This window comes from Schistocerca americana, chromosome 10 (assembly GCF_021461395.2).
Source record: "Schistocerca americana isolate TAMUIC-IGC-003095 chromosome 10, iqSchAmer2.1, whole genome shotgun sequence".
In the NCBI taxonomy this organism is placed as follows: domain Eukaryota; kingdom Metazoa; phylum Arthropoda; class Insecta; order Orthoptera; family Acrididae; genus Schistocerca; species Schistocerca americana.
Window position 1 is genome coordinate 79,185,942 of NC_060128.1, and position 21,905 is coordinate 79,207,846.

The 21,905-nt window shown below is 41.2% G+C and overlaps 1 protein-coding gene across 1 annotated transcript in view; it reads right to left on the reverse strand.

Moving 5' to 3' along the window:
• The window catches only part of LOC124552247 (vacuolar protein sorting-associated protein 13-like), a 494,948-nt gene that overhangs the window by 258,389 nt on the left and 214,654 nt on the right, over positions 1-21,905 (reverse strand). The window contains exon 31 of the mRNA XM_047126529.1: positions 17,431-17,533. Coding sequence (XP_046982485.1) covers positions 17,431-17,533 — 103 coding nt within the window. The remainder of the gene's footprint in view (positions 1-17,430; positions 17,534-21,905) is intronic.

The window sequence follows — 21,905 nt, forward strand, 5'->3', positions numbered from 1 at the left end:
AGTCGACGGTGCCATGCTGGGACAGGTATGGCAAGAATTTGATTACCATATTGACATCTGCTAGGTCACTCATGGTTCACAAATCTAATGTTTGTAAAAAAAAAAAGTTCCGAGTTTCTCTTCAAAATGCAATATGTATGACACCTGTAAAGTGTTTAGGTCTTGTGCAATAAATAATTGAAATGTTCCCGGACTGTATGTACACCCTGTGTGTTTTGACACATACTTTGTCTACTTTTTACATAATTGCCTTTGACATTAAGGCACTTGTCGTACCTTGGCACCAGTTTGTGTGTACACTCCTCATATAATTTGGTCACCTAGTGTGGTGTGCGTACTGTAATACCTTCGGTACACACACCGTCAGATTATTTGACTTGTCGCTCTAACAAAGTAGACGAGTGTCAGCAATATATCTCGTGGTCTTATTGTGGCATGTTTATCTTCTGCCGTTAGGTCAGACGATAGAAATGCCACTTGCACGCTTAGAGTAGCAGGCTGACGGTGACCAACTTTAAACAGAACTTGATTAATTTTCACACACATTTATTAAAACAATAAAAGGATGACATTACGTTAACTTGATTCTGGATGCCGTTTACAATTGACAATCTGAAGTTCCTTTGGTCTTGGTACGTTAATCTTTTTCTCCCATATCTCTGATACTCGACAAAGTGTTTATGCATTTCTCTTCATGGCTATGTACAGGAATATGATCATCTTATTAGGCGCAGACTGAAACTTGACTATAGACTGCTGCAGACAAATGCAGACTGGTACAGACTGGTACAGACTGGTACAGACTGGTACAGACTGCTGCAGACAAATGCAGACTGGTACAGACTGCTGCAGACAAATGCAGACTGGTACAGACTGCTGCAGACAAATGCAGACTGGTACAGACTGCTGCAGACAAATGCAGACTGACTAATCGGAGGTCTGTACACTCGTTATAATACCTCGCACGTTCATGTATCACTGTGGAAGTGGGATCCGCGAGGAGGAAAGGTTCTATGTTAGCAGAAATCTCATTGGCTGCGTTACATATTAATACGCGGATCGGCGGAAGCAGAATTTGGTCCGTCTATAAGACAGCGCCATCTCGTAGTGCGGAGACGGACGAGCGCTGCGCCTGAGCTGTTGTGCTTAGCGGGCCGCGGTCTAGTGGGAAAGTTGTGTATGTGTTGACTACGCGTAACTATGTACACAACACCCAGCTATTCAACCAGGTTACACAGCTCCGTCAGTTTTGGAAACAGGAAGAAGTCCAATGGTGCCACGTCTGGATTGTAGGGAGGATACTCGAATTAGTCCCAATGGAATTTCTCACCCAACAAGGCCTGTGTCTGCCAGGCAGTATGCGGACATGCATTGTTGTGCGAGAGAACAATTCCATGGAAAAGCTTGCCTCTTCAGCGGTTCTGGATGGCCCAATGTAGACATTCCAGTAGTGATGCACAGTATGCCTCACTGCTGATTTGCTCCAGTGTACAAGATCAATGAGTAGGACCTTTTCACTGCTCCATGACAAAGAAGCCGCTAGTTTTTGAGTCAATGCAGTTTGTTCCAATTGCACGGATTCTCTGGCAATGGGGGACGATGCACTCTATAGGATGTCATTTGATTGTTTGTGTGTGTGTGTTTCATCCCCTGTAACAACCTGGTCAGTGAATGTGTTACCATCGCCTCTGTAATGCTCCAAGAATGCTAATGTAGCACCCATTCTCACAGCTTTCTAATCAGCTGTGAGCACATGTGGCACCCACAGTGCACAGATTTTGTGTTGCCTTAACTGCTGAGTGACCGTTTCATGCCCTGATCTCTTCTTCACTTCTCCCTTTCTTAAACATGCATCACTTTCAGACACTGACTGTATTCACTGCTCTGTGCCATAAAAGATAACAGGCCTGTGGTGAATGTCACAGGGTCTAGCATTTTCTACCTGAAGGAAATAAACAAAACCTCATCCCTCACAGTCAGTGGGATTTGGCCACAGCTAGCTCTGCATTTACCATGTGAATGTCTGACATATGATCATGTCCACATCACAATGAACACCAGAAACTTAAAAGTTGTTGCCACAAGAAAGGTGCGCAGATTGTATGCACAAACATTCTTTACTTTCTGGATGGCTCTCATATCGTCAGCTTAGCTACTCTAAATAATATGAATACTATGTCATTTTTATTATTTTTATATTACGCTTTCCCCAGCCGCATCCTACCACTATGTATTAAATGTCATCAGACCATTCATCAATCACCCGAACAGCTCTAAAAATTGTGGATTTGATACTAATGCCAGTTCTTTTCAATATTTTTTCTGTCATAGCCAATCTGTTGCTACTTACACACTCAAGAGGTGAACTTTACCCAGACTGCTTTCTACCAGTAATAGTGTGTCATTTAACTGTACGACACCTGCTGTAGGCTGACGTTTAATGTCATGGAATTAATCCTAATGAACAGAAAGATCCATTTAATGAGAAAGAATACCAAATAAGAATATTTTAACTATTATTTTTTTAAAATATAAATTTTTCTATTAGTGCCCTGAGCATAAACGTGCTGTGTCGACAAATAATTACTGAGAGACAATACATTAAATTACACTGTAGACTGTTGCACACTGGCATTATCTAAGCTTTTCCCACGAGCACTAGTGACGCTGCTATACCAACAGTCATTTCTGAATAATAAACAAAAGTAATTATAACACACACATGATAAATACATCAACTGTAATGTATAACAGCTGTACTTATAGCAAGAAAGCAGTTGCAAATCAAAGAAAATTAAGTTTGATCCTTCCCATTAAACAGTGCTGAGAAGAAAGTTCATTATTTTAAAATCTGAGTGATACAGTAAAGAACCAAGAGGTATCACATCGTGGCTATAAAAAGATGGAAGAATTTTCCTCGAGTACAAAAGTAAAATCACTGTGGGAGAGCTCGGTATGAAAATACAAGAAACTTTACAGCCTTTTCATGACATGTGTGGATTCTAAAATCGACTCGGGCATCAACTGTAATTATTTTTGTAAAATACATATAGCTTTCCAACGTAAGTCACATCATTGTATCATTACGTGTACTGATAATACACAGCCTAGCAACACTGAAAACTAATGCATCTACTCTAACATTGGTCATATTTTATTATTTTCACGTAGCACAAACCTTCAAACTACCTCTCCACCACTAAATATGATAGGGATGTATTAAACCCACGGTAATTTAATGAATATGTATTGGTAATTGAAAATTTGTTCCAGATTGTGAATTGACCTCTCATTTCTTACCTTTTTTTTCAACAGCTGGTTTAACTGTTAGGCTATCTGAGGACTTCTCAAAGCCAAACTGTGGCACCACCGATGTTTGATTCTACAATTTACAGACAATGCTAGCAGAGGTTCTCCCATGGGGTGTGTGGGGATAGTGTCACTGGGGAAAGACAGTTGTAGGAGGATCATGGCTTATCCTGTCACAGAAGATAGGCACTGACCAGCCAAAATATAACGACCACTGCCCATTGCGAGACTGAACGGTGGTGTTGCAGGAACATGATGTGGTCAGGAAAGTAGACATAAGCAGAGCACAGATGAATGGGCAATCATTCTAGTGAAGGTTAGGGTCACAAACAGGGAAATTCAGAGACTTTGACAAAAGACAGATTGTTACTGCCACGCACAGGGGAATGAGTATCTCAAAAATGATGAAGCCAGTCGTCAGCATCTACACAAAGTGGTAGAAGGATGGTCAGACCACAAATAGGCCACAAGGTGTTGGATGTCCATGCCCCTTAGTGCAATGTAGTGATCAGAGGCTTCCCCGATTTGTAAAGCAGGATAGGCAGTAATCTGTAGCAGATCAGATGACAGAGTACAATGTTTCAGAGCACACCGTTCGGCAGACACTGCAGAATGTGAGACTCAGTGGCAGACAATCCCTGTCTGTTCCATGTTGATGCAATGACATCGTCAATTACAGTTGCAGTGAACATGGAATCATCAAGACCAGACGTGGATTAATGGAAATGTGTCACCTGGTCAGATGACTCCTGCTTCCTATGTTTATGCTTTGATATGCAGCCATCTGAGTGAAAAGCTGCTCAAAATTTACACCTTTTGTGATATTCTGCTGGTTCTTCACCATGATACTGGATGGCAAAGTAAAGCCTGGTTGGGAGTACCATTTCCTATTATTCAATCTTGCTCACCTTATTATTTCAGCACACTTGCCAACCTCTTCAGATTGAAATTTGTTTCTCAAAGTGCTGCGGTTACTGCTGGAAGTCAAGAGTACAAATCCAACATCCAATTCTCAAATTAAATATGATGTTTCTGATAAACAAAAAAAATGGCTCTGAGCACTGTGGGACTTAAACATCTGAGGTCATCAGTCCCCTAGAACTTAGAACTACTTAAACCTAACTAACCTAAGGACATCACACACATCCATGCCCGAGGCAGGATTCGAACCTGCGACCGTAGCAGTCGCGCGGCTCCAGACTGAAGCGCCTGGAACCGCTCGGCCACACCGGCCGGCTCTGATAAACACAATATCGTACACTGTACTCATGTTGACACTGATTATGCAATACAAAAGTGTTTAATGATTTAGAAATCACAATTATTTTGATAAGGAGTAAATAAAAAAATGGTCTGTCCTATTTAATAGATTACACTTATCCCAGTGACATACTATTTTCATGGTTGCACTTCCTCCACGGCTTGCACTGTATCTCCACGGCAGAATCTGATAGCTCAGTTGGTAGAGCACTTGCCTGCGAAAGGCAAAGGTCCCGAGTTCGAGTCTCGGTCCGGCACACAGTTTTAATCTGCCAGGAAGTTTCAGCAGGAACCTTGATTGCGGCATGAAGTTTGTCATTGTCTCGGCTTGCAGATATGTTGTGTTCATCCATTTCAGAAAAAAAAGCACATTAAGTACAAAATACAGTATAACCCCACTTTTACGTTCCCGGAATTAATGTTTTCCCGCCATTTACAACATTTTTTTTATTGGTGCTATCAAATTTCCAATGCCCATAATGTTAATTTGCACCGGATTTTGTGTCGACATATTTATAATTTTCCCGTGATTTACGCAGTACAAGAAAATGATTGTGTAGAAAAGAATGACATTGGCATGATGTTGGCCATCCAGTAGTGTTTACAAATATTACGTGGTTAAATTTCTTGACACCAGGGCATTCTACTCAGCGGATATGAACTGGTAAACATGTAAAAGTTGGAACAATTCATGCCGTATCTATTGCTGCTGCCAAGCTCTGTTTGGCACGGTGGCTGATGGAAGTAACTTGGTTCATTTGAATGAAGATGATATGACTAATCATAACCATTTCCAAACTGTGTCTACTGTACAAACACAGTTCAGTGATTGTTATGATCATCATGACACCTTTGTCGAACCATATTTAGTATGTTTCGGCGTATGGCCACTTGGAGCACTAGATGACACCATCATTCACTTTGTGTTGCTCAAATGTTTTTAGGATAAATACAGCACTGGTTACGTATTTTATTCATGCTGAGCAAAATGTATTTTGAGAACTTATTCTCATTCTCGAGTGCAGTATTACGTGTGTATTTTTTGTGATGTTATACAAGCAAAGAACGTGAGTGATAGTTTGTGTGGTTTTCTACGTAACTGATGAGGCATAGTACCTGATAACCTCAAAAAGATGACTACAGTGCAAGAGACACAGAATAACACATATTCAAACACCAGACAAAATACTTATTTTCATATTTGGACTTTACAATGAGAAAAATTCTCGAAACGCATCACGCTAAGCACGAAAAAATACATTACTAGTGCAGTAGTTCATTACTTGAATAATAAATGACAGCTGCAGGCTTTCAAAAACATCGATAACAACATATGAAATTGAGCCAAACATTAATATTTCCCAGACAGTTATTAGTTCCAGTTACATCAGAGGTTATGTTAGATAATAAACTTTCATTAGATAACAAACAAGATCCTGACAATTCTTTTGATGCCTGTAATGCACATATATCATGTATAAAGTGCAATGGGGTACCCTATACATAACTTTTACAGCTTAATACGTTATTTCCCACATTTTACATACTGTGAATTACAACACATCCCTGAGGATTAAAGTTGCAATGATTCAATACCTGTAACAACTCAGTTACATTTTCTTTATTATTTACATGTAAATACTAAATAATGGACATACCTGAGCCTTCGGACTGTATAATTTATCATTCAACATGCTGAACAACATGAATGATGAGCTCTGCAGGTTTCTTTGGATTCACACACATTCAAGTGAAGCACTCTCGAGAGAACTACAGTTCGAAATTACGATGCAAGGAAACAAATTAACATCAATTAGATTTCTGTTTTGACATTAGCACAGTTTTCGTTTCATAATGCAACCCATATTTGCATGGCATCTTATATCCGTAAGACATCTTTCCCAAATTTAAATCAATTTTATACCAGATGTACATGTTAGGCTTATCAAATAATATGAATAGCTTATAAGTCTGAATTTGCCTGTTTACGGTACTTACTTGTTCAGCACACCCATAGCTGACTTAGCCTTTACATATGTACTGGCTATTTCATCACATGTGATACGCTGTTTGAGAATTGTGGTAAGTGCTTGAAAATGACCAACACTTGAAATTAACTAATAGCATGGACAATAAACACACTGCTGGAAAAAAAGTTAGTACACCTTTTTAGTAGTTTACAATTCACACAAGATTTATTGTTGCAACAGTGCATGTGGAGCACATGAAGAGATTAAATTTATAGGTAAACAGTACAAGAAGTTATCAGATATCAGGTATCGAACCATGCTGAAACACCCATATTAGTTTGTGGTGTTGTAGCCTCCTTGGGCAGCAATGCAGGGCTGACTCTGGCATGCAGTCGATTGTACAGATGGCAAATACTGTCCTGAGATACGTTATGCCACGCCTGCAAGAGTCGTTGGCTGACGAGTTATACGAGTCACTTCTCAATTGGAGATGAGTCCAGGGATTGTGCTGGCCTGGGAAGTTGCTGCATGCCTTGCACAGCACACTGACAAGGAGACGGCACGAGCGTGGGGTCGGCGATTCGTCCGAAATTTTGTGTGGTGAAAGAGGACCCCTAACACCTAACGTGGTTAAAATATTAGGACGCACCACCCGGAAAAAATCGATCCAAAGTTTCTTGGGTGCCTTACGAGTATAAAATGTTAGTCCATTGCCGAGCCGCCGTCTGGCCTGGATGTTTAGGGCTCGGACTCTTACGCCAGAGGTCTCGGGTTCTATTCCTCCTCTGGCACTTTTTTCCTTCTATTTCATTTTCTTTTGTTATTCCACCAATTATTCAGAGAGTTTCCCAATTCTACATTATCTTTAGCAAATTAGTTACATTACTGAATAAAAATTATTTTCTTTTTGTCCAACGACACTTTTCACTTTTCATGGTGGCGTGTTTTCCATTTTTCATTGTAAAGTATATAAGGAGAATCATGGGGTTTTTAATCAGAATAACAAAATCGATTGGGAAACATTCAATTTTTATACATATAATAATTATAAACATGAACTGCAGTGGTAATTATCGTAAAAACAAACAAAACAATAATTTTTGCGACATCTTGCGCAACATATAAAAGCGAAATTTTTACAATCACAGGGCATTTGCAATAAATCTGTACAAAAATATGCCCCATTAACATTTACAAAAATGTTTTGAGTTTCTGATAATTTTGGGCAATCCAGGCATATTGAATCATGTCTCGGAATATTCGTGACTATAACTGATGGTGAATTATAGAATGAATTTTTGTACAGTTTTCCCGGGAATTAATTTCACGATTCTCCTGTGACAGTGCGCTGCAATTTTGCAAGCAACAGAAGAAAAAAAAAAAGTGCCGGAGGAGGAATTGAACCCGAGACCTCTGGCATAAGGGTCCGACTGCTAACCATGTAGGCCAGACTGCAGCTCGGCAATGGACTAACATTTTATACTCATAAGACACCTAAGAAACTTTGGATTGATTTTTCTCGGGATTTTCCGAGTAGTGCATCCTAATATTTTAACCACGTGTGTTGTTAGGAGTCCTCTTTCACCACACAAAATTTCGGACAAATCCCGGACCCCATGGTCGTGCCATCTCCTTGTGAGTTTCATAGGCAGTGAGTGGGTTAGCATTACTCTGTTGGAACAACAGATGAGCTTCCTGCTAAACAAACAGGTGGTTAGCATCCTCTCCAAAAACACCAACAGTGAATGAAAGTTGTAGCTGGTGTCTCTTGGACAAACTTACTGTATGAGAGAACGCTCATGAGGTCTACATCATACATCCAATTAACCATCAACTCCATACAGACAGAACTCACTTTCATCGCTGATGACCACAGAGCACCAGTCAATCTTCCAAAAGTGATCCTCCGACAGCACCAGCCGCAGCCGAGACATGCACGTCGATGCTGTGCCGTGCATAGATGACGGACAACAGGTGTGTGTGTGTGTGTGTGTGTGTGTGTGTGTGTGTGTGTGTTTGTTTTCATAACCAGAACAGTTTGTGTTGACACGTCTGCACTCACAAGCCCTCTTATGTGTGCGGTGGCAGCTGTATTATCTGCCACTGCTGCCCTCACGTTACGATGATCCTGGTGGGCATCTGTGCTGTGTGGACGTCCAGAACCTCGTCTACGGGTGTAAGAATGTTCATGTGGCCACCGAGACCAGTATCGTCCAACATGTGTGACAATTCTTAAAAAAGACCATTGTGCCACTCAGAGGGCCACAATTTGCCCCTTTTCAAACTCACTCAGTTGGCTGTAGGAAGCACGAGTGTGTGTCTGTGGCATGGTTGTCTACTTACTTCACACATTTGCACCACACTGAACCTTCTGGCTGTGGGCATTCCCTATTAAGGGTAGATAGAGATGGTGCTGTGTCTCCGGTAGCTATGCTATGGCAGAAAATCCTAAGAAGTTTTGGTCTTATGTCAAAGCGGTACGTGGATCAAAACAAAATGTCCAGACACACTGTGACCAAAATGGTACTGAAACAGAGGGTGACAGACTAAAGGCCGAAATACTAAATGTCTTTTTCCAAAGCTGTTTCACAGAGGAAGACCGCACTGTAGTTCCTTCTCTAGATTGTCGCAAGAATGACAAAATGGTAGATATCTAAGCAGACGACAGAGGGATAGAGAAACAAAATCGCTCAAAAGAGTAAAGGCCGCTGGACCTGATGGGATACCAGTTCGATTTTACACAGAGTAAGCGAAGGAACTTGCCCCCCTTCTTGCAGCGGTGTACCGTAGGTCTCTAGAAGAGCGTAGCATTTCAAAGGATTGGAAAAGGGCACAGGTCATCCCCGTTTTCAAGAAGGGACATCGAACAGATGTGCAGAACTATAGACCTATATCTCTAACGTCGATCAGTTGTAGAATTCTGGAACACGTATTATGTTAGAGTATAATGACTTTTCTGGAGACTAGAAATCTACTCTGTAGGAATCAGCATGGGTTTTGAAAAAGACGGTCGTGTGAAACCCAGCTTGCGCTATTCGTCCACGAGACTCAGAGGGCTCACAGGTAGATGCCGTGTTTCTTGACTTCCACAAGGCATTCGATACAGTTCCCCACAGTAGTTTAATGAACAAAGTAAGAGCATATGGACTATCAGACCAATTGTGTGATTGGATTGAGGAGTTCCTAGATAACAGAACGCAGCATGTCATTCTCAATGGAGAGAAGTCTTCTGAAGTAAGAGTGATTTTAGGTGTGCCACAGGGGAGTGTCATGGGACCGTTGCTGTTCACAATATACATAAATGACCTGGTAGATGACATCGGAAGTTCACTGAGGCTTTTTGCAGATGATGCTGTGGTATATCTAGAGGTTGTAACAATGGAAAATTGTACTGAAATGCAGGAGGATCTGCAGCGAACTGACGCATGGTGCAGGGAATGGCAATTGAATCTCAATGTAGACAAGTGTAATGTGCTGCAAATACATAGAAAGAAATATTCCTTATTTAGCTACAATATAGCAGGTCAGCAACTGGAATCAGTTAATTCCATAAATTATCTGGGAGTACGCATTAGGAGTGATTGAAAATGGAATCACCATATAACATTAATCGTCGGTAAGGCAGATGCCAGACAGATTGATTGGAAGAATCCCAAGGAAATGCAATCCAAAAACAAAGGAAGTAGGTTACGGTACGCTTGTTCGCCCACAGCTTGAATACTGGAAATGGAAATGAGCGTTTGGCGTCATTGGCCGGGAGGCCCCTCGCGGGGCAGGTCCGGCCGCCATATCGCAGGTCTTATTACATTCGGCGCCACATTGGGCGACCTGCACGCCGGATGGGGATGAAATGATGATGAACACAACACAACACCCAGTCCCTGAGCGGAGAAAATCTCCGACCCAGCCGGGAATCGAACCCGGGCCCAGAGGACGGCAATCCGTCACGCTGACCACTCAGCTACTGGGGCGGACAGCTTGAATACTGCTCAGCAGTGTGGGATCCGTACCAGATAGGGTTGATAGAAGAGAGAGAGAAGATCCAACGGAGAGCAGCACGCTTCGTTACAGGATCATTTAGTAATCGCGAAAGCGTTACGGAGATGATAGATAAACTCCAGTGGAAGACTCTGCAGGAGAGACGCTCAGTAGCTCGGTACGGGCCTTTGTTGAAGTTTCGAGAACATACCTTCACCGAGGAATCAAGCAGTATATTGCTCCCTCCTGCGTATATCTCGCGAAGAGACCATGAGAATAAAATCAGAGAGATTAGAGCCCACACAGAAGCATACCGACAATCCTTCTTTCCACGAACAATACGAAACTGGAATAGAAGGGAGAACCGATAGAAGTACGCAAGGTACCCTCCGCCACACACCGTCAGGTGGCTTGCGGAGTATGGATGCAGATGTAGATGTAGATGTTATTTGTTGGTCTACTACACTGAAATCTTTATCAGTACTGTAACCCCAGGTGGCATATGCTGTCATCGGATCAAAATTGACACTGTCTTTCCAGGTATACTAACATTATTTTAAGCATATATTACAGCCTGTTTGGACCACTTTTTCTCCCCTTAAAAAATACCGATGCTCTGGACCTCCACAAGAACACAATTCTAGTTTTCTGCAGTTTTACCTTTATTAGATTTGTGGTACTCTGAAATTTTGATAAACGATTTATTAACCGTCATTTCCTAACTACTTCCCCACTCCCCTTCCCCTCCTCAAAACAACAATCAGGGCAAAGAGCAACATTTGATCCTTCTAACAAAGAAGTTACAGATTAAATGTCCTTATCATTGCCTACAAAGGCTTGCAACCACATACAATGTAGTGAGGCACAGTGTTTCTCGTGCAGCTCTAGTGAGACATTACCACGTGGACAGCACATGCAGCATCAACTGTGCAAGTAAACAATCCACAGCTGATGTGCAGATCCAGTTAACCTACGAGTAACTCAGACTATCCGAGTAGTGCACTCCCTCAGGTTATTGCTCCGGGAGGTGATGAACAAGTCAGAGCCCGGCCGGAGCAAATGGAGCGAGGAGTCATTCGATAGCAGCAGAGTAGGTGCACTCCGAGCGGCTGTCACAAAATAAAAGCAAAAATGATTGCTCTCACTTGACGAGAAAAAGTAAGCAGACTTCCACTCTCTGCGATGTGGAACTTGATGTGCCTCAGAGATCAGCAATTTCTCTGAAAACACTATTGTGTCCATAATCACAAAATACATTACATTCACACGCACAAATGGGGAGCCTTGTTGTCTCAGTGGTTGGGTGCCAAGCACCCAGTTCAGGGGTGTAGGTTTCTGTCCCAAGTTGATCCTGGAATCTGGGATCTTTCTTCTTCTGTCGCTTATCAATTTTTTAACTGCAGCAATGATTTGTTAATGTGAAAAATGGTGAATTGTGCAACAGTTTGGAGCCCATGTTATACAGGGTGATCTACTTCTCAAGTAGGAAGGAGCCAAATGCCTGAGGCTACAGGACTGACAAGGAGACAACACACCAATCAGATTTTTGTAATTTTTGATATGTATGGTGCGTGAAGATCACAACCTAAATATCAGTCCCCAAAAGCAGCCAATGTAGCTCTAAAAAATTGCCGAGAAAACCAACTTTTAAGTTTTCTGTGCATGTTTAATATTCTAAAACTACATTAATTTTTTGACAGGCACTGTGGTGCTGAAGTAGGATGCTCACATGCCACATAAGGGGCATGGTTCAATTCCCAGCTGGTAAAAATTTTTTAAACAAAGGTGCATGTTCTACAACCATTTTTGTGATGTGTAAAATGCATAATGAGAAAAAAATTGAATTTGTCATGTTTTTCAATCCAAACAATCTTTTATAAAAGGTTGGCAACTAAGAATTAAAATGAGCAACAAATACTGGATGTTTGTTTGTGACATGTAATTATAAACTAGAAGACTTGCACTTTCCATAAAAATGGCAATTTAGTATGTGCTACTTAGCACATATTTTACGACTAAGATTCAATGATGGTAGATATTCTAAGAGCAGAAAAAAAGAACAAAAAAATAATGACCGAAACAAGACCAGCGATTGAGCAATTATGTCGAGAGCACTACTGATTGTTTTTTCCATCTCTATGTAATTCATGCTTCATGAAAAGGCTCACAGTACATGCACCTCTGTTTAAAACTTAGCACTGGCCAGGAACCGAACCCAGGACCACCGTGTGGCCAATGAGCATTCTGCCACAGAGCCACACTGTAAGTGGAAAAATTTATCTTACATCAGGGCATTAAAGACATTTGGAAAATGAAATGAAACGATAGCATACCAGAGACCTTTCAAGTATGAAACATTATATTGTGTAATGGTACTTGAATTGCGTAACCATTGCAGCACCTCACCTCAACCTCTCGATACCAGCAATATTCTACTGTGTTTCTGTAAAGCAGTTAACATATTTCTGAGACAACATTCAGATTTGATTTCATTAATGTAGAGGTACTCTGATACATCAATTCAGTATGTTTATATTGCAATGATATTATTCTTATGTGAATTCTTTCTTTTGTCACTAACTTGTAACTCTGATTTTTGGGCACGTAAGCGGTTATTAGAGAGTCAAGTCTTGGTCGTCATGTTGAAAAAGACGCAAATTGTAGTCAGTTTATGTAATGTGAACTTTAACAATGAGGAAGATATTTTCAAGTATGTTTTATATTGAGAAGTGATATTGCAACAAAAATAATAAAAAAGAAGTGTAACTTAAATTCGGAGTACTGATTACTTTTTTCATCACCATGGTGCTAAATTGTAAAAGTTTAATCTTCAAGGTTGGTTGATGAAACACATCTATAAAACTTTTGAATATCGCAGAATAACACCTAGGCCTCTTTCCATCCGAGCTTGGAATCATCACTAACTAGATTTTCGACGATTGAGCCATGAGTTCACAACGAGACCAGCGTGGGAAACACAAAAAGATGAGCGCCTAGTTTATCCATTATTTCATGAAATGACTTTATTAACTGTGCTCTAATGACACCGGCCATATAATATAACTTTGATGCCCGAAAATGCAATACTTAGCAGTGTGAGTAACACTACAAATCATAATTAATTTTTGACCTTTGTTGTGGTAGGGTGGTTAGAGCTGTACACACGGAGACTGAAGCGATGAGTGAGAATTTGTACCAGGACTGGGATTCGATCCCAGGCCTCCGGCTCACTAGGTAGATACGCTAACCAGTACGCGACCCTGGCACAGTGGCTTTGCGCAGCTACATGGATTACCACAGCATGCTTCCCTCCTCAATCCAAATTCCCATTCACACCTCAGCTCACTTCGTATTCTCCCTAAGTTAACATCAGGAAAACGTCGAAGTCAATTTCTGGAAAATTTTTGAGGGTCGTATCTCACAGCTTTGGCCGATTGATATTTGCAATCTGAACTTCAAGTACCATAAACATAAAAAAATTACAAAAAATTTCATTGCAGAGTGGTCTCCTAAAAAATATTGTAAAGAATTGCAGGTTCAGAGAAACCTGCAGTATGAGGGCAGCTTTACTTTTTTTTTTGTGGTCAAAACTAAGCTCAGATGTGCAGCAGTTTTGGGCAACATTTGTTATATCGGCATTAGGCCATGGGATGAGAGATATTTTGCCGTCTTCCAATGCTGGACACATCAGCAAGGGCCACAGAAATTCAAAAACACAAAAACAAAATTAGCATAAATGAAGGAGGACTGAAATTTGACAAGTTTTTTGTGGCCCTTGGTACTAAATAAAGCTCCTTAAGACATATTTGGGGAGCAAAATAACTGATGATGGTCGAAGAGGATATAAAATGTAGACTGGCAATGGCAAGAAAAGAGTTTCTGAAGAAGAGAAATTTGTTAACATCAAATATTGATTTAAGTGTCAGGAAGTCATTTCTGAAAGTATTTGTATGGAGTGTAGCCATGTATGGAAGTGAAACATGGATGATAAATAGTTTAGACAAGAGGAGAATAGAAACTTTCGAAATGTTGTGCTACAGAAGAATGCTGAAGATTAGATGGGTAGATCACATAACTAATGAGGAGGTATTGAATATAATTTTAGAGAAGAGAAATTTGTGGCACAACTTGACTAGAAGAAGGGATCGGTTGGTAGGACATGTTCTGAGGCATCAAGGGATCACCAATTTAGTACTGGAGGGCAGCGTGGAGGGTAATAATCATAGAGGGAGACAAACAGATGAGTACACTAAGCAGATTCAGAAGGATGTAGGTTGCAGTAGGTACTGGGAGATGAAGAGGCTTGCACAGGATAGAGTAGCACAGAGAGCTGCATCAAACCTGTCTTAGGACTGAAGACCACAACAACAATAATACATGCAGGTGCGGCTCTGTGGTCACAGACAACAGCCTGATGACATCACATTCCGACCATTGCCTTGACATGTATAAACAGCTTGTTTGAGACTAACAGCTTTCTGACATTTTACAGCTCGTAATGAAGTCTCCAGCATTAGGAGACAAAATTTTAGATGGAGAAATATGCCTCACAACACCACCTATTGCCTGTGAAATCACCAAAATGCAAACAACAGGCAGGAAAGTTTCCACTGTAGGGTAGCAGCTCTCTATTTAAACGCAAGGCAAAATGACAATTACTTGTGAACTGTTGCAAGTTAAAAGTATTAACACTGCTTTAAATTTAAATTCAAATGGAACCTTCACCTCTTCCCATGCCCTTGCAACAGTTTCATTCCCCTAGAAAACAAAATCATGGAACCTGTGGTGTCACCACCAGACACCACACTTGCTAGGTGGTAGCCTTTAAATCGGCCACGGTCCGCTAGTATACGTCGGACCCACCTGTCGCCACTATCAGTGATCACAGACCGAGCGCCGCCACACGGCAGGTCTAGAGAGACTTCCTAGCACTCGCCCCAGTTGTACAGCCGACTTTGCTAGCGATGGTTCACTGACAAATACGCTCTCATTTGCAGAGACAATAGTTAGCATAGCCTTCAGCTACGTCATTTGCTACGACCTAGCAAGGCACCATTACCAGTTTATATTGAGATTGTAATTCATGTATCATCAAGACCGATGTTCACCAATTATGGATTAAAGTTAAGTATTCCAGAAGCTACGTACTTTTCTTGCTAGAATAATTACTTTACCTGTTCCAGACCTCACGCCAGCCTGCGTGAGATTAAAACGTGTGCATTTCGGCCTCCTCTAGCAACACAGTGTTGGCTCTTCTGCCAACACTACAGAACCAAACACATTTCCAAGCATAATTCACTATTACTTATTTGGATATTTCATTCCCTTACATTCAAAAGATAGAAGCAAATTTTTAAAAAATCATATTCTCTGAATTCATGAATATTTGAGGTGAAAGGATTGGAAAGGAAAAGGATGTTTAAGAGATAGGAAGTAAATAATGACTTGCAGCTGCATGCGGCTTTGCTGCAATCCAACAGTGGGTGTTAAACTGGGAATCAAACCCAGATGCTACACATCTCTAGAACAGTTATCTTAATTACCTCGGTCATCTCTCAGACCCCAATTCCAAAATTCCTGCTCACCACACTAACACCCCCCATCTGTTAGCCCCCTACTCGCAGAGTTCTGATTTCCGTAGGATTTCGTGTGCTCGTTGTGTATCTGCACTGAAACGTGCCACAATGAATTGTGCCCATGGATTTATAGATTTAAATGGTGTCTGCCCTTTGGACATTCTAAGTGTGCAATAGCTATTTGATGGAAGTTTTAGTGAGGGTGCACAACCAGTGTGCGAGTTGTTATGGAAGTCTGAAATCTGTGAGTAGAAGTGATGAAGCAATTAGGAAGTTGGGAATCGAGAGAAAGTTTATCCATACTCCTGTACCAAGTCTTAACTGGATGGGCAAAGAGGTTAAGACAACAGTTCTAGAGATGACGAGCATCTGGGTCCGAGTCACAGTACGCTACAAATTTTCAACTTCTGACGCTGCATTACCGCAGTCTACTGTGTGGCTGGATGTCATTCTTTCCATCCTCTCTCTTTCCCATCCCATTTCCTTTCCATTCATTTCCACCCCAATTATTCATGTATATGTCCCAGCTACTTCATTGCGTGTTATGTCTGTTCGACAGAACAGACACCGCTCATATCTATAATTCTCTGAATGTCTTCCAAAGGCAAATTTTAAAAAGTCAAACAAGACTATTTAAAATTAAAGAACTGCTGCTATCTTCTGAATGCATGGGAATAAAATGTCCAAATTCTTAATAGCGAATTACGTATAAAAACTGACTTTCTATTTGCGAGATTGTTTTTATTTCCTAGTACAATCAAATTCTTGCAAGGGTATGGAATGGTTTGAAGATCAGAAGCACACGCAATAAAATAATTTTTGAAGTTTTTTTCACTTTCTGGCAAATCCAGGAAGTGGTCAGCTTTATTGCGTGTTCGAGCTTCTCCACACTTCCTGTCCGAACGGGGCAAGTCAGAGTCTCCGAGCCAAATAGTGCAAAAGCTGCAGCTGTGGAAAATCTGGTCTGCGGTAAGTGCTAACACAGCCACACTGGAACCAGTTTCAAAAAATCGATAAGATAACATTAAAATTACACTAACTTGTTGGTAGATTTATGTAACTGGTTATCATGGAGTCAGACTGTTCCAAAAATGTTCAAATGTGTGTGAAATCTTATGGCACTTAACTGCTAAGGTCATCAGTCCCTAATCTTACACACTACTTAACCTAAATTATTCTAAGGACAAACACACACACCCACACTCGAGGGAGGAATCCAACCTCCGCCAGGACCACTGTTCCCACTTTTACATAATAAATTCCACTGTTACTGTTCCAGTACAACACAGTACTCAGTTTATAAACAATTAACAACTATTTGTCAAATTTTGTCTCACCTGGAGAAACTCCAAGTCTTATATCTGTCACAGTCAGATCCAGATGCAAGCCCTGGCCCTCAGGGGTTGATCCAGCTAGAGTTATACTACAAGGACGAAGGATCTGAAATATAAAAAGAAAATTGCCAACACGGTAGTCTCTTAATCACATGTTCCATACTTTTGTACAAAGTCTTAACTCCTTAACATAACAATTTTAATTTCAAATTCCATTCTAAAATGTTTTCATTAATGAAGAACAGGCTATAATCAATGACATTGCATACAGACATATAAAGACAGCTTTTAAAGCTCAAAATAATGAGTTACAAAATTTTTAAGATCACAAATAATAAAATCCTCAGTTTACTTGTGCACTGGACTTTGACTAAAATATCTTAAACTTGAAGTCAGTTTTTAGTGTCTGTGTAGCTCTGAAGTCTAAGAATGTATTTTCAATCTTGTCAGTGAAGATATATCTTGGAGGAGGTGGCTCGAGTGCAGTGGATGTATTTATCTTGTACCACTGGCGGGCATTTGCCGCTCAACTGACGAACTGTCATCACTTTCGGTCTCCAAAGAAATAACACTGCATTTTTCTTCATTCTCTGAGCTGCTAAATTCAATGTCAGACTCAGGATCATTCTAGTAATCCTTTTTTGAAAGCATTACCTAAACAACAATATACGAGTGAGACTGAAAAATCATGTTTTGTTGTTGAGTATCGAAGTAAAGACAATATCTAGTGGCAACCACTACAACCAAAGCATGACAGCCAGGCTGTAAATGTAGTACCAGATGCTCTCTACAGCTGAACACACATTAGTGCTAAAATGGATATAAGCTGGGTTTTATTTTTTCCAAGGTGTCTTCCTAAGTTGCCCAAGTATACTCACAATTTTAAGTTTCTGTCAAAATAACAAAAACGAGATAACTCGAGTTCTACGTCAAGGGGTTAAATCATCAGAGGGCCACACTATACCTGTAACAACTGACTAATGTCATTGCAGCCGTACCACTTCTAACCGCAAGGCAGGGTAGCTGGAACAAAGATGACAGCAGCCTTCCAGTTAGGAGACTAGAGCATTACAATATTTAAAATTCTCTGATGTTTTCAAGGAATGAGGGCAGAATATTCCATCTACTTAATTAGTGTGCCTGTCGACAGCAATAAAATTTAATTTTAGGGTTCAATCCGACTTTAAATGCAAGTTAATTTTTGGTTACGCTACAACCTGACTGTTGTTAATATTGAATGAAACAATAAGTTTACTGTTACTAGTGATGGAAGGAATGAGGCAGAGATCCACCCAAGTCAAAAGTCACTTCTGTAGCTACAGATCAAGTTACTTCTATGGGCAGAAAAAAAACCAATGGTGCTCTATTATTGTTGGAAAAAAACCATTGATATAAGATCCGTCATACTCATATCATTATACCTCAAGAAGTAACATACACAGAAAATTTGTTAGCATCTGTTACAAAAATAATTAATTTCATCAAAGTGTGAGACAATTAGTTAAAGTTCTCGACTTGCTTAAAAGAATCGGAAAGTGAATACTGAAGTTTGTCCCACTGCATAATGGTAAGCTAGCCAATGTGCTGCACAATTCTTACAAAATTCTGAGACTTGAAAGGATAAATATGTCTGTGTTTAATAAATAAAAATCAAGAGAGAGACTACTTTTTTTTGTCACATGGTTGCAAGAATTATCCTCCATGCTTGATATAAAAATACTTACACAATTTTAATTCAAAACTAAATGAAAAGTTAAGATCAGTATGAGCATGTATGACTACGTTAATGCTAGAGCAAGCGAACCACTTTTTATAACATGAGCAGGTGCGCAATGTACTTTGTACATGTGTCACGAATAGCTATCTTTACGTTACCAAGGTAAACACGTATGAGCAGTATCATAATTACATCTCAGTATAATTGTGCAGTGATAAAATAAACTTACATATACTAGTTAAACCACTGTTTAATTAAACAACAACAAAATAACCTTTCATTATATCAGTCTATTGCTGCGTACAAGGTTTACCACACAATAGTAGCCCACTCAAAGTAGTAAACAGTGCAGCTGCTTCAGATCCCAGCCAACTGCTTATTCGACTGCTAATTATTTCATAGACAACTGTCTTATAGTGGGCTTGTGCTGCTAGCTCGCAATCTGAATCATTTTCTTGTATAGGTCATATTTTTTTTCTCATCTAGCTCACTGTTTTATTTTATATTACACTGTTTTCTTGAACGTTGTAATGGATCATATTATTTTTTTTTTCTCTCATTCTTTATATTACCAAACAAGAAAGCGCTGGTAGATAGAGACAATAAAAAACACACAAACACACACACAAATTCCAAGTTTTCGCAACACAAGGTTGCTTCATCGGGAAAGAGGAAAGGAGAGGGAAAGACGAAAGGATGTGGGTTCTAAGGGAGAAGGTACGGAATCATTCCAATCCCGGGAGCAGAAAGACTTACCTTAGGGGGGAAAAAAGGACAGGTATACACTCTCGCGTGCGCACGCGCACACACACACACACACACACACACACACACACACACACACACACACACAGACAGACATATGTAAAGGCAAAGAGGTTGGGCAGCAATATCAGTTGAGGCAGAAGTACAGAAATGATGTTGAATGACAAGTGATGTATGAGGGGCGGCAACTTGAAATTATCGGAGGTTGAGGCCTGGTGGGTAACGGAAAGAGAGAATATATTGAAGGGCAAGTTCCCATCTCCGTTGTTCTGACAGGTTGGCGTTAGTGGGAAGTATCCAGATAACCCAGACAATGTAACACTGTGCCAAGATGTGCTGGCCATGCACTAAGGCATGTTTAGCCACAGGGTGATCCTCATTACCAACAAACACTGTCTGCCTGTGTCCATTCATGCGAATGGACAGTTTGTTGCTGGGCATTCCCACATAGAAAGCTTCACAGTGTAGGCAGGTCAGTTGGTAAATCACATGGGTGCTTTCACACGTGGCTCTGCCTTTGATCGTGTACACCTTCCAGGTTACAGGACTGGAGTAGGTGGTGGTGGGAGGGTACATGGGACAGGTTTTACACCGGGGGCGGTTACAAGGGTAGGAGCCAGAGGGTAGGGAAGGTGGTTTGGGGATTTCATAGGGATGAACTAACGGGTTACGAAGGTTAGGTGGACGGTGGAAAGACACTCTTGGTGGAGTGGGGAGGATTTCATGAAGGATGGATCTCATTTCAGGGCAGGATTTGAGGAAGTCGTATCCCTGCTGGAGAGGCACATTCAGAGTCTGATACAGTCCCGGAAAGTATCCTGTCACAAGTGGGGCACTTTTGTGTTTCTTCTGTGGGAGGTTCTGGGTTTGAGAGGATGAGGAAGTGGCTCTGGTTATTTGCTTCTGTACCAGGTCGGGAGGGTAGTTGCGGGATGCGAAAGCTGTTGTCAGGTGGTTGGTGTAATGGTTCAGGGATTCCGGACTGGAGCAGATTCGTTTGCCACGAAGACCTAGGCTGTAGGGAAGGGACCGTTTGATGTGGAATGGATGGAAGCTGTCATAATGGAGCTACTCATGCTTGTTGGTGGGTTTGATGTGGACGGACATGTGAAGCTGGCCATTGGACAGGTGGAGGTCAACGTCAAGGAAAGTGGCATGGGCTTTAGAGTAGGACCAGGTGAATCTGATGGAACCAAAGGAGTTGAGGTTGGAGAGGAAATTCTGGAGTTCTTCTTCACTGTGAGACAAGATCATGAAGATGTCATCAATAAATCTTTACCAAACTTTGGGTTGGCAGGCCTGCGTAACCAAGAAGGCTTCCTCTAAGCTACCCAAGAATAGGTTGGCGTACGAGGGGGCCATCCTGGTACCCATGGCTGTTTCCTTTAATTGTTGGTATGTCTGGCCTTTGAAAGTGGAGAAGTTGTGGGTCAGGATGAAGCTGGCTAAGGTAATGAGGAAAGAGGTTTTAGGTAGGGTGGCAGGTGATCGGTGTGAAAGGAAGTGCTCCATCGCAGCGAGGCCCTGCACGTGCGGAATATTTGTGTATAAGGAAGTGGCATTAATGGTTACAAGGATGGTTTCCTGGGGTAACAGACTGGGTAAGGATTCCAGCCATTCGAGAAAGTGGTTGGTGTCTTTGATGAAGGATGGGAGACTGCATGTAATGGGTTGAAGGATTTGATGTGCGTAGGCAGAGATACGTTTTGTGGGGGCTTGGTAGCCAGCTACAGTGGGACGGCCGGGATGATTGGGTTTGTGAATTTTAGGTAGAAGGTAGGGGTGCGGGGTGTTGGTGGGGTCAGGAGGTTGATGGAGTCAGGTGAAAGGTTTTGTATGGGGCCTAAGGTTCTGAGGATTCCTTGAAGCTCCGCCTGGACATCAGGAATGGGATTACCTTGGCAAACTTTGTATGTAGTGTTGTCTGAAAGCTGACGCAGTCCCTCAGCCACATAGTCTCGACGATCAAGTACCACAGTCGTGGAACCCTTGTCCG